Source organism: Pongo abelii, chromosome 2, assembly GCF_028885655.2.
Source record: "Pongo abelii isolate AG06213 chromosome 2, NHGRI_mPonAbe1-v2.0_pri, whole genome shotgun sequence".
Lineage (NCBI taxonomy): Eukaryota > Metazoa > Chordata > Mammalia > Primates > Hominidae > Pongo > Pongo abelii.
This window is the reverse complement of record NC_085928.1, coordinates 196551301-196564757: the sequence shown is the minus strand read 5'-3', so window position 1 is coordinate 196564757 and position 13457 is coordinate 196551301. Positions and strand designations below refer to the sequence as shown.

General features: G+C 40.0%; 1 protein-coding gene across 2 annotated transcripts in view; it reads left to right on the top strand.

Moving 5' to 3' along the window:
• The first annotated feature begins 15 nt into the window (after positions 1–15).
• The window catches only part of TBCCD1 (TBCC domain containing 1), a 26609-nt gene continuing 13167 nt past the window's right edge, over positions 16–13457 (top strand). For both annotated transcript variants that reach the window (XR_010139323.1, XM_024244487.3), the window contains exons 1-6: positions 16–100; positions 2987–3365; positions 8819–8974; positions 10621–10987; positions 12164–12350; positions 12497–12994. Coding sequence is in view for 1 of the 2 variants with exons in the window: in XM_024244487.3 (XP_024100255.1) it covers positions 3030–3365; positions 8819–8974; positions 10621–10987; positions 12164–12350; positions 12497–12994 (1544 nt within the window). In the remaining variant the exon portion in view is untranslated. The remainder of the gene's footprint in view (positions 101–2986; positions 3366–8818; positions 8975–10620; positions 10988–12163; positions 12351–12496; positions 12995–13457) is intronic.

The following is a 13457-nucleotide window of genomic DNA, read 5'->3' as shown; positions in this document are numbered from 1 at the left end:
GCGGCGGCGCGCGGAGGAGGGTGAGGGGCGGGCCCAGCGAGCGGACGCGGGGCGCGGCGGCGCGCGGAGAAGTGCGGCGGAGCGGCCCCTGCATTAGCAGGTAACGGCGCACTGGGTGCGCCAGGGAGGGTGGTGTGGATTAGTCAGGCTTCAGGCTTGGGCCGGGGAGGCTGCCTTCGCGCTTACCGCGTCTCGGGTCAGCTACCGACCCTGTCAGCGTGAGCGTCTGTGTTCCTGAAGTCCGGTCGCGACGCTGGGGCGGCCCACGCAGAGTCCCACCCCGGATCGCGTCCAAGGTGGCGGCGAAGCCCCAGGACAGCCGCCTTGGACCCACGCCGATCTCCCGATCTGAAAAACCTTAACCTCAGGGCACCGCCAGGGTCAGAGCCCCAGTTTCTGTTTGTTTACGGATTGAGCCCTCTCGATTCTCGGAGTTAGAATGGAGGGCGCATCCCTGGGATCTGGCTGTTGACAGCGGCTCAGTACCTCACAGAGCAGCCTCTTTACATTTTGGAGAGAACCGAGGTCTTCCTTGCCTAACTTTTATCGTCTGGTTTTACTCAAAACGACTCCAGTCTCTCCACATTGGAAGACAGCTGCCTTTTGCCCTTCCACGCCCTTCTTTTGAGTTTACTCTCCCTGGTTCTTTCACCTGGCTTCCTGTCTAAGCCTCTTTATTCTGGAAATTGTCTTCTGGATCCACTCCCGTTTTTAAGAGATTCTCCCAAAACTGGATTCCTAGAGTACATTTATAGTAATGCAGTTCTCAAGTCAGACCTGAATCCTAATCTAGGGCTGTGCCAGCTAAGTAGGTGTCCTTAGGGAAATCTCTTAACTTCGCTAAGCCTCATTTTTTTTTCATCGAAAATGTGTACAGTCTTAAGTACTGTATCTCCAGGTGGTTGTGAGGATGAAAGGAGGTGAAGTGTGCAAAATCATTAGCATGCTACCTGCTACATAGTAAGCACTCGACTGATGTCAGTTATTTTTCCGAACAGATGATTCTCGAGAGAAGCACAGTTGGCAGGCCGGGTGCGGTGGCTCACGCCTGTAATCCCAGCACTTTGGGAGGCCAAGGCAGGCGGATCACCTGAGGTCAGGGAGTTCAAGACCAGCCTGGCCAACATGGTGAAACCCTGTCTGTACTAAAAAAATACAAAAATTAGCCTGGCGTGGTGGCGGGAGCCTGTAATCCCAGCTACTCGGGAGGCTGAGGCAGGAGAATCGTTTGAACCTGGGAGGTGGAGGTTGCAATGAGCCGAGATCGAGCTATTGCACTCCAGCCTGGGCAACAGAGCGAGACTCCGTATCAAAAAAAAAGAGAGAAGCACAGTTTTCTTAGAATCAAATGCAAAATATAATAATAGCAATAAAAAAATTTTCATCAGTCATATAATTGATTTTTTAAATTAGTTTTTAGATTTTTTTAAAAATGATGTTGCTAATGTTGAGGAGTGCATAGTGAAGTGGGTACCAGAGTCAAAGGATGGTACAATTTGATAAAATCATTTGGAAACAACAAAGATATATTTCACAAGCTTTAGAAATGTCAATTACTTCATTTCACAAAAGTACATCTGAAAATTTTCACACAGAAATAATTCGTAATGCAGAAAATATGAAGAAAGATGGTAGTGATAGCATTATTTACACTGGTGACAACATTTGAACTTTGTAATGAAATTTTTTAACATACACAAAAATAGAATCAATGAGTCCCCCATGTGCCCATCATCCCACTTCAATAATGATCAGTATTTTGCCTATGTTGTTTTTGTGAAAAATCTGAAACCTAGTAAGGTGTTTAAAAATGGGAGAAGAGTTGAATAAAATGGGATACATTTATTTAGAACACTATAAAGCTTTTGAAACAGTACAGAATTGTGTATGTAACATCACAACTGTGAAAATTCAAAAACTAACATCTAATTTATATGTAGAAAAAGACAAAGAGGCCAGGCATGGTGGCTCAAGCCTGTAATCCTAGCACTTTGGGAAACTGAGGCGAGGGATCACTTGAGGTCAGGAATTTGAGATCAGCCTGGCCAACATAGTTAAACCCCATCTCTACTAAAAATACAAAAATTAGCCAGATGTGGTGGTGGGCGCCTGTAGTCCCAGCTACTGGGGAGGGTGAGGCATGAGAATCACTTGAACCTGGGAGGTGGAGGTTGCGGTGAGCTGAGATCATGCCACTGCACTCCGGCCTGGGCAACAGAGGGAAACTCCATCTCAAAAAAAAAAGAAGAAGAAGGAGAAGGAAATACAATAAAATATTAATTTTTTGCCCTTTACTTGTGGGGATTGTGGATGATTCCCTGTTTTTGTATTCTATAAACATTCCATAAAAATCATGTATCATTGTTACAACAAAAAAAAAAATCTAAAAAATCACACCTGAACTGAGCAGGATCAAATATGCCAGAGTGGGTTCACTGTATAGAGAATAAAGACACTGTAACTTCTCCTGATCTATTCTTGCAGTCTACGTTTACATTAGCATTCTTGCCTGCTGCCTCACATTAGCACTTCATATTGAGTTTATATGCTCAGCTGACATGTCCAGATCTTTAACCAACTGTCTTCTGTGTAAGTGATTTAACTCTGTGAAATGTATTTCCCGTATTTTGAACAGTGTTCCCCCTCAGAGTAGAAAAAGGTTTCCTGTGATAGGATGACTTTTTTCCCCTCATTCCTTTTCTTCCTGGGATCTTACTCAGACTTCATGCATCTACACACACTTCCTAAAACAAGGATTTCTAACAATTCAAGTAAGATCATTTTGTTTTATCACAATTTTTTTCTCAGATTATAATGAGATCTGATTAAAAAAACTGTTCTGCTCTTGGTTGGTGAACTAGAGCTGCCTTTTAAGCTGATGATGTAGTACATGTGACACAGTTGAGAGAGAGGAGTCACCTTCCAAGAAAAAATGCATAAATGAGACTTGTTTCAAATCAGTTTATGAAGAAACTTTGTTTCCTAGGTATGCAAAGAAGCCTTTTCACCCAGATGTCCTTAGAGATAATATGGATCAGTCCAGAGTTCTCCTCTGGGTGAAAGCAGAACCCTTTATAGTGGGTGCCTTGCAGGTCCCCCCTCCATCCAAGTTTAGTCTTCACTATCTCAGGAAGATATCCACCTATGTGAAAATCCGGGCCACAGAAGGAGCTTACCCGCGCCTCTACTGGTCTACATGGAGGCACATCGCTTGTGGGAAGCTGCAGTTGGCCAAGGACCTGGCATGGCTTTACTTCGAAATATTTGATAGTCTTTCAGTGAAGACACCTGAGGAGCGCCTGGAATGGTCTGAGGTTCTGTCCAACTGCATGTCTGAGGAGGAAGTTGAAAAGCAGAGAAATCAGGTATGGATTGATATGTGTGTATGCTTAATTACTTTTGGAAAGAAACCATTCTTTTTTAAATTAAAAAGTGTTTTTGCTTATTACAATTTTTAGATAGAGACAGTCTCACTTTGTTGCCCAGGCTGGTCTTGAACTCCCAGCTTCAAGCAGTCTTCCCGCCTCGACCTCCCAAAATGTTAGGATTACAGGCATGAGCCACCATGTCTCGCCCAATAAACCATTCTTAATTTTTGTATTAGCTGTAAAATTTTAGGTTTTAGGCTAATGGCCATTGTAATCTCAAGTTATCATTTGAGTTTTAGTAGTTCCAGTTTGGCAGTATTTCATGTATTCAATGAATTAGTCCTTACTTACCAGACCTTACTCACCTACTCCCAAAGCAGTAATGTTACAGGGACCCTGTTATTGAAAAAGGGAAATGTTTTACTGACTTTAAAAAGATTTTGGGGTGAATGAGTGTTATGAACAACTGATATGTTACAGTCAGAGCACCTGACTATTTTAAAATGAACATCTGCTACATGATGGGATTCAAAGATGATTAGGATAGTATCTCAGCCCTCATGGAGCTTATGGACTAGTAGAGGAAGCTGGTATTTAAAAAAAGATGCTATTTAATAGTGTGATATGTATAATAAAAGAATACACAAAGTACAGAAATTGAATAAAGAGTGATTTATTTCAGTGATCAGGAAAGACTTCACAGAGAAAGTATATTAATCAAGTAGACTGATTATAGTAATAGACAACCAGTATTTCAGTGGCTTAGAACAGTAACAGTTTATTTCTCATTCAGGCAGCAGTCTAACACAGATGCTCCTGGTTGGACAAATCTCTGGGCTGCTGTCATCCAAGCAATGACCAGGGATCCATGCTTCTATCACTTGGAGTCACTATTAATCAGCTTTGTTAAAAGCTGATTTCATTCATTAAAAACAAACAAATGAAATTCCAGTGGCTTACAGGGGAAAAGGTTTATTTCTTGCCCATTTTACATGTGGGCTTCATTTTTGCTATGGCATTTGTCCAGGCTCTGTGTTTCCCCATTTAGGGACACAGGCTAAAGAAATAGCTTCTGTGTAGATCATTCCCATTCTTATAACAGAAGGGAAGAACAACAGAATGGAGGAAACTCATGATGTCTCTTTTTAAATTCTTATTTTATGTATACAGCTCAATCAGTTTGGGGATAAGTATATGCTGTGAAACCATCATGACCGTCAAGGACATAGACATACCCATCACCCCCCATAGTTTCCCCCTCCTCTTTTATTCTTGTTATTTTGTGTGTGTATGTGTTAAGAACACTTAACATAAGAACTACTGTCTTAGAGAATTTTAAGTATACAACATATAATTGTTATCTCTAGGCAGTATGCTGTAGAGTAGATCTTCAGAACTTAATTTTCTTGCATAACGGAAACTTTGTAGCCTTTGACCATCACCTCCCCATTTTCCCCTCCTCCTAGCCCTTGTCAGTCACCCTTCTGTCTGTTTTTATGAGTTTGACTATTTTAGATTCCACATATAAGTGAGATTATATAGCTTTTTCTTCCTGTGTCTGGCTTATTTTACTTAGCATAATGTCCTCCAGGTCCATCCATTTTGTTGAAAATGGCAGGATTTCTCTCTCTTTCTTTTTTTAAGAGACAGGGTCTCACTCTGTTGCCCAAGCTGGAGTACAGGGATGTAATCATAGCTCACTACAGCCTGGAATTTCTGGGCACAAGCAATCCTTCCACCTCAGCCTCCTGAGTAGTTAGGACTACAGGTGTGTGCTATCACGCCTGGCAAATTTTTGTATTTTTTTCATAGAGGTCAGGATCTCACTGTGTTGCCCAGGCTGGTCTTGAACTCTTGGCCTCAAGTGATCCTCCCACCTCAGCCTCCCAAAGTGTTGGGATTACAGGCATAAGCCACTGTACCCAGCATGATTTCTTTCTTTTTTAAGGCCAAATGATGCTCCATTATATATGCATGCCAAGTTTTCTTTATCTAGTCATCCATCTGTGGACATTTAGGCTGCTTCCATATCTTGGCCATTATCAATAATGCTGCAGTGAACATGGGAGTGCAGGTATTTCCAGGATCCTGATTTCAGTTCCTTTAGATAAATACCCAGAAGTGGTATTGCTAGATCATATGGTGGTTCTATTTTTTATTTTTTGAGAAACCTCTATACTGTTTTTTTTTTTTTTTTTTTTTTGAGACGGAGTCTCGCTCTGTCGCCCAGGCTGGAGCGCAGTGGCGCAATCTCAGCTCATTGCAAGCTCCACCTCCCAGGTTCACACCAGCCTCCTGAGTAGCTGGGACTACAGTAGTTCATACTCAGCCTCCTGAGTAGCTGGGACTACAGGCACCCGCCACCACGCCTGGCTAATTTTTTGTATTTTTTAGTACAGATGGGGTTCACCGTGTTAGCCAGGATGGTCTCAATCTCCTGACCTCGTGATCAGCCTGCCTCGGCCTCCCAAAGTGCTGGGATTACAAGCGTGAGCCACTGCGCCCGGCCCTATTTTTTATAATGGCTGTACCAGTTTACATTCTCACCGACAGTGTACCAGGGTTCCCTTCTCTTCACATCCTTACTAATACTTGTTAATCTTTTGTTAACAAGTGTGAGGTGATATCTCGTTGTGGTTTTGCTTTATATTTCTCTAATGAGTAGTGATGTTGAGCACCTTTTCATATACCTGTTGGCCATTTGTATGTCTTCATTGGAGAAATGTCTATTCAGGTCCATAGTCCATTTTTTAATTAGGTTATTTGGTTTTTCTTGCTATTGAGCTGTAGGAGTTGATTATATATTTTAGATATTAACCTCTTACCAGATACATGGTTTACCTTTTCTTCTGTTGATTGTTTCCTTAGTTGTGCAGAAGCTTTTTAGTTTGATATAATTCAACTTATTTTTGCATTGGTTGCCTGTGCTTTTGGTGTCATATCCAAACAATCATTACCAAGACCAATGTCAAGGAGCTTTTTCCTTATTTTTCTCTAGGAGTTTTACCATTTCACCTCTTACATTTAAGTTTTTCATCCATTTTGAGTTGATTGTGTATGGTATAAGCTATGGTCCCAATTTCATTCTTTTGCATGTGTAGATCCAGTTTTCTCAGCATCATTTATTGAAGAGACTATTCTCCGTTTTGTATTCTTGACACCCTTGTGGAAAATTAGTTGACCATATATGTGTGAGTTTGTTTCTGGACTCATGATGCCTCTTAAAACCTTGCTCAGATTTGACATAAACTAAGACTGCTTTCATTCCATTGGCTAAGGCATTATTCCCATGAAGATAGGAAGGTAAACCACCTTTCAGGAGATAAGGAAAATCCCATGGCCATGGGTAGGGCTGTATAAGCCTCTTAGAGAATTTGAAAGTGAACAATAGCAAATAATAATACAATTTGCCACAGCCATGCCCACTGGGGCCTCAGAGTCCTTTTGCTTCCATTTCTTTTGAGAGTTTTATGATTAAGCTTGAAAGTGATAAAGATAATTCATTCACATTCAGTTGCTGTAATTCATTTATGCCATGTCTAACTCCAAGGGAAGATGGGAAATGCCATCTAATTACATACCCAGGAAGAAGAAAAAAAGTATTTAGTAAGCATCTAGCAGTCTCTGCCGTATAGGGTCATATCTAAACAATGTTTTGGAAATTGAAAAGAAGTTTGTCAAGCAATGAAGAGGTAAAGGGCAGTACATTTATTCATTAATCAAATATTTATTATCTACTATGTACTCGGTATAGTAGTGGATGCTGGGCATGTAGAGATGAATAAAACCTTCAGGAAGTTCCAGATTTTTTGAGTGCTTTTTATGTACCAGATGCTTTGCTAGTTACTAGGGGTATAAAAATGGAAAAGGCAAGGATCTTGTAGTCTCCATGAAGAAATAATGATAATGTAACAAATAATTGTTTAAAATGGAAGTATATATAAAATCAGGGAATTATACTTAGTGAAAAAAGCCAATCCCAAGAGGTTACGTACTATATGATTCTATTTACCTAATGTTCTTGAAATAATAAAATTATAGAGATGGAGAACAAGTAAGTGGTTGCTAAGGGCCTAAGAAGGGGTGAGTGGGACAGAGAAGTGGGTATGGCTGTAGAAGGGCAACATGAGAGATTCTTCTGTTGATGGAAATGTTCTCGTATCTTGACTGTATCGGTGTCAATATCCTGATTGTGATATTGTCCTATAGTTTGGCAAGATGGGTAAAGGGTACATGGGATCTTTCTGTGTGAATTCTCACAACTATATCTCAATCTACAATTATCTCAGGAGTTCAATTAAGAAAGTAAAAATTTATAAAATATACAAATTCATGGGGCTTCACATTGATAGTTGATTAAATAGGTCTGGGTGATCCTGAGAATCTGTACTTTTAAGTTTCTCAGATGATAGTGTTTTTAGCCAGGTTGGGAATCAGGGTGAATATAGCTGTAGACCCAGATGTATTACTTTACTTTTTTGCCTCTCCTGTATGGGGGTGGATAGAAGAGGGTAATCAGGAGCTTCAAGTCATGAGCTTCAACCACACCCTTCCTTGAATAAGAAATGACTATACGTCTATCAGACCAACAGTGTTTTTGTCTTAAAGTGAAACACCCCTTTAAGAATTTGCTGAAAACCTGAGACCTACTCCCTTGAAAAATGCACATATACTAAAAAATTACATACAATTTCAGGTATTGCACTGGTATCCTAAACTTTCTTGATAGGTTTGTGAGTCTTAAGTTAGACCTCTATGTCTTAACTGAATTTTCTTCTTTCTTACTTCCGTCTACTTATTTATTCAAATTACTAAGGTTGGTTTTTTTTAAATTGTAAGTTTAAACTTCTGAAATAATGTACTTAAAGTATGTACTACATCCTTTCATCAGTTTTGAGAGATAATTTCTATAGCCATAGACGTTATACAGCTTTCTGTGAAGGTAAGTTATTCCACTTTAATTCATTTTAGGAACTCTTGGCCAGGCACAGGGATTCACACCTGTAATCCCAGCACTTTGGGAAGCCAAGGCGGGCAGATCACCTGAGGTCAGGAGTTCAAGGCCAGCCTGGCCAACATGGTGAAACCCTATCTCTACTAAAAATACAAAAAAATTAGTTGGGCGTGGTGGCACATGCTTGTAATCCCAGCTACTCAGGAGGCAGAGGCAGGAGAATCTCGCTTGAACCAGGAAGGCGGAGGTTGCAGTGAGCCGAGATCGCATCATTGCACTCCAGCCTGGGTGACAAGAGTGAAACTCTGTCTCAAAAAAAAAAAAAAAAAAGAAACTCTTACATCTGGGTATCAGAGACATACATATCAAAACTAGTAATGTTTCTAAGTTGGCTTTTTTAGGATCAGCCAACTTGTGATTTTACTTCTACTTAGTTGTTAGACTAGTGGTTGATGTTTTAAAACATCTGTTCATCTTTTATTTTCTTCTTGGACAGCTTTCAGTGGACACGCTACAGTTTCTGCTCTTCTTATACATTCAACAGTTGAACAAGGTCTCCCTAAGGACATCTTTGATTGGCGAAGAGTGGCCCAGTCCCAGAAACAGATCTCAGTCTCCTGACCTGACTGAAAAATCTAATTGTCATAATAAGGTACTCCTTATATCTTGATCTCATTCTCTAAAAGGGACAATTTGTGAGGGAGATGGTTCACTTGCATTAAAAATTATGATGGGATTTCTTACATAAGCCAGTGATTTGATGGCTTGTTTTGTTTTTCACTTTTTTTAAAAATTATAAAACAAAATCAGTGTGTACAGTCTTAATCAAAATAGAGAAATGGTTTCAGTTCCTTCACTGATAGAAAAATCACTTGCTTGATTTTTGGGCAGATCATTCACTATATTCAATTAGCATTGCCATTTTCAAAATGTTAATGAATGTGAATCAACTTATTTGATTAAGGATCATCAAGAAGATGTAGTGCTTGCAAAATCTTTTGAAATCTACTGAAAAAAATTATAAAAATATCTTCTCATGTTGTTTAAGTAATTACATACGTGACAACCCAGAAGCTAAATTTAACTGCCTCACATTGTGAATTTTAGAGGATGTCTTATTGCTTTTTTTCTTTCTGTTTTTGTAAAGAGAACCAAAATATTTTTACTTGTTCTTGTGTAAGTATTTTGAAAAACTTTAAGTAAAATGTAGACCTCAGTATTAATGCCACGTACAAGCTCTTTAAAAATGTTCTAAAGCTAAGAAAAAAATATCTCTTTGCTATTTGGAACTCTTATAATCTCCTTTTTAATAAGTCACTCCTCCTTTATATTCCATGATGCTGTTACTCTTGGTTTTGCTTCTAACTCTCCCTTCTCACTTTCTTTCATAAATTTCTCTCCCCTGGCCCTTACAAGCAGCTATTCTGTCTGGGGCAATTTTCTCTTCTCTCCTAACTTACTCATTCAATATAATTCTTTATATTCCTATGACTTCATATATCTCAGTGACTCCCAACTTTGTCTCCTTCCCAGAGCTCTTCCTTTATACTTACCACTTTATATAGATGCCCTAGCTATAGCTTAAACTCAGAATGTTCAAGCCCAGATGTATTAGAGATACCAGTCACTACCTCTCTCTCCACATGTAGTTCCTGCAGAATGGGCACTGTTAGGAGACGGTGTTTTGAGCCAAGGTAGCCTCCATTCATTTCTACCTCTATCATTTAATATCATTTAGTCATACGATTTTAGGCAAGTCAGTTAACTTCTCTATGCCTTGGCTTCCCTTCTCTAAGTGAGGATAATAATGCATATTTCTGAATGGCTGTGAGACTTCAGTAATATATTAGCATGGGACTTGTTGCATAGTAAGCACCAGTAAATGGTGACTTTGGTTTATACTACAGCATGACCTCTCCGAGTAACTGATTGGACTGGGGTGGACACTTGGGTAGCCCATTTATTGCTATACGTTTGAAATTGGCCAGATTTAAAGTGACAATCTGGGCCAGTCAGTTCCCCCAGGAAGAAATTATGCATTGGTGATAGGTGTTTGAACTGAAAACCCGTTTGACATTGGGACTGGAATAGCCATCATGCTTGTTAATGAACTGGAGTTATAAGGGATTAGAAATTCTGAGGCCAAGCCGGGCGGATCACCTTTATAAGGTTTATATAACTACCTAATTCCTTTTGGGGGATGAGGCAGAGTATAAATACAAAATAATTAAAATATAAAAATTTTAGATCTTGTAGAATCTCTTTATTAAGAGTGCTTTCTTTTAACTTTTTTTTTAGAACTGGAATGATTACAGTCACCAAGCTTTTGTCTGTGATCATCTGTCTGATCTCCTTGAGCTGCTTTTAGATCCAGAACAACTCACTGCGTCATTTCATTCAACCCATAGTAGTCTAGTGTCTCGAGAAGCTGTTGTGGCGCTCAGCTTCCTTATTGAAGGTACAATAAGTAGAGCCAGGAAGATCTATCCACTTCATGAACTTGCACTGTGGCAGCCACTGCATGCAGATAGTGGCTTCTCAAAGATCTCTAAGACTTTCTCTTTCTACAAACTGGAAACCTGGTTGAGGTCCTGTTTGACTGGGAATCCATTTGGTACATCAGCTTGCCTCAAGTCTGGAAAGAAATTGGCTTGGGCTCATCAAGGTATTTTTTAATATTTTAATCTACATTAAATTAAATGACAAGTTAAGGAACCTAGTGTTTTCTAATATATTAGTGATCTTGTGTCTTCTCTAGAAGACCTAAAAAATACTGCTCCTATAAAAGAGAAAAAATATTTTTATTTTATTTGTAATAAAAATAAACAAGAAATGTTTTAAAAGAAGAATAATAGCATACTCATGTGACCTCCCAACATTTCACTAGTATTGTTTACAAGGGTGTCCCAGTGGCTTGCAGGGAAGTACAGTCTGAGAAGGCAGTCACGTAATGGTGTGACTGTTAGGAGGGGAACCTACACATATTTTTTGAGTGTCAGGTTGTGCAACACACTGTGTGTGATAGGAAGATGTGCTCTCAGATAGTAATGATCTTAGGAGTAAAGACATAAACTCAGGCTGGGTGCGGTGGCTCACGCCTGTAATCCCAGCACTTTGGGAGGCTGAGGTGGGTGGAAGGTCAGGAGTTCGAGACCAGCCTGGCCAACATGGAGAAACCTTAGCTCTACTAAAAATACAAAAATTAGCCAGGCATGGTGGCATGCACTGGTAATCTCAGCTCCTCAGGATGCTGAGGCAGGAGACTCTCTTGAACCTGGGAGGTGGAGGTTACAGTGAGCTGAGATTGCACCACTGTACTCCAGCCTGAGGGACGGAGTGAGATTCCGTCTCACAAAAAAGAAGAAAAAAAGGCATGAACTCAAATAGGATTAATGGGATAATGTGGTAAGTTAGGAAGGATACAGAATTAATATTATGGTAATTTAGAGAGGTGAATTATGTTTGGGATGATAAAGTAAAGCATCTTGGAGGAGAAGATATTTGAGTTAGGACAGCTTTGCCACTTACTAGCCATATGACCTTAGGCATAGACCTTAACTTGAAGCGTAGACACGAAAAAGTATCTTAGACCTATAGGCAATCTTGAATGCATTATAGGTTTTAAAATTTTTTTTATAACAAAAATGAAAATTCCAAACATACAGAAAGGAATAGAGAATAGTATAGCAAATACCTCTATCCAAAGCCCAGATCTAACATTTTTGTCCCTACATGTGGTATCTAATTTGAGACATATATACATGTAGACATGTGTAACCTCATACGTTTGTTTTTCTTTGATTTGATACTGTCTCATCTATTTATATGTTTTCTTAAATAGTTGAAGGGACCACCAAAAGAGCTAAGATTGCTTGTAATACTCATGTGGCCCCTAGGATGCACCGACTGGTAGTGATGAGCCAGGTTTACAAGCAGACACTGGCTAAGAGCTCAGATACTCTGGTGGGGGCACATGTAAAGATTCATCGTTGCAACGAATCTTTTATATATCTGCTCTCTCCCTTACGGTAAGCACAGTTTTCATGGTGTTCTGATGTTCTGACATTTTCTTTGGACTGTGACTGATTCTTTTTTTGCCATCAGATAATAATATTTTAGTCAAATTTTTAAAATCTTATTCAGAGGACTTCACCTCATTTTTCCTTTTTTTCAGATCTGTGACAATTGAGAAGTGCAGGAATAGCATCTTTGTCTTGGGCCCTGTAGGGACTACACTTCACCTCCACAGTTGTGACAATGTTAAAGTCATTGCTGTTTGTCATCGTTTGTCCATCTCTTCTACAACAGCTTGCATCTTTCACATTCTGACGCCTACACGCCCACTTATTCTCTCTGGGAACCAGACAGTAACTTTTGCCCCTTTTCATACCCATTACCCAATGCTAGAGGACCATATGGCCAGGACTGGCCTTGCTACAGTGCCTAACTATTGGGATAATCCAATGGTTGTGTGCAGAGAGAACAGCGACACAAGTGTCTTCCGGCTTTTACCACCTTGTGAATTCTATGTATTTATTATTCCCTTTGAAATGGAAGGGGACACGACAGAGATACCCGGGGGTCTTCCATCTGTATATCAGAAAGCACTGGGTCAAAGAGAACAGAAGATACAGATCTGGCAGAAAACTGTGAAGGAGGCTCATTTGACAAAGTGAGTATTTTTTACAAGTAACAGTTTGTGTTTTTTGTGAAACTCCATGGAGAAACAAATTAGTCTGCACATTTTTACAGCTGTGCTAAAGTAATAAAATATGTAAGTCTGGGCGCAGTGGCTCACGCCTATAATCCCAGCACTTTGGGAGGCCAAGGCGGGTGGATCACCTGAGGTCAGGAGTTTGAGACCAGCCTAGCCAGCATGGTGAAACCCCGTCTCTACTAAAAATACAAAAATTAGGTGGGTGTGGTGGCGTGTGCCTGTAATTCCATCTACGTGGGAGGCTGAGGCAGGAGAATTGCTTGAACCCAGGAGGCGGAGGTTGCAGTGAGCCAAGATCGCACCGTTGCACTCCAGCCTGGGCAACAAGAGTGAAACTCTGTCTCAAAAAAAAAAAAAAAAGTGTTTTTAAATTAAGGTTTGGATTTCAAATTAGTATTTCAAACACTGTTAGGTTGGG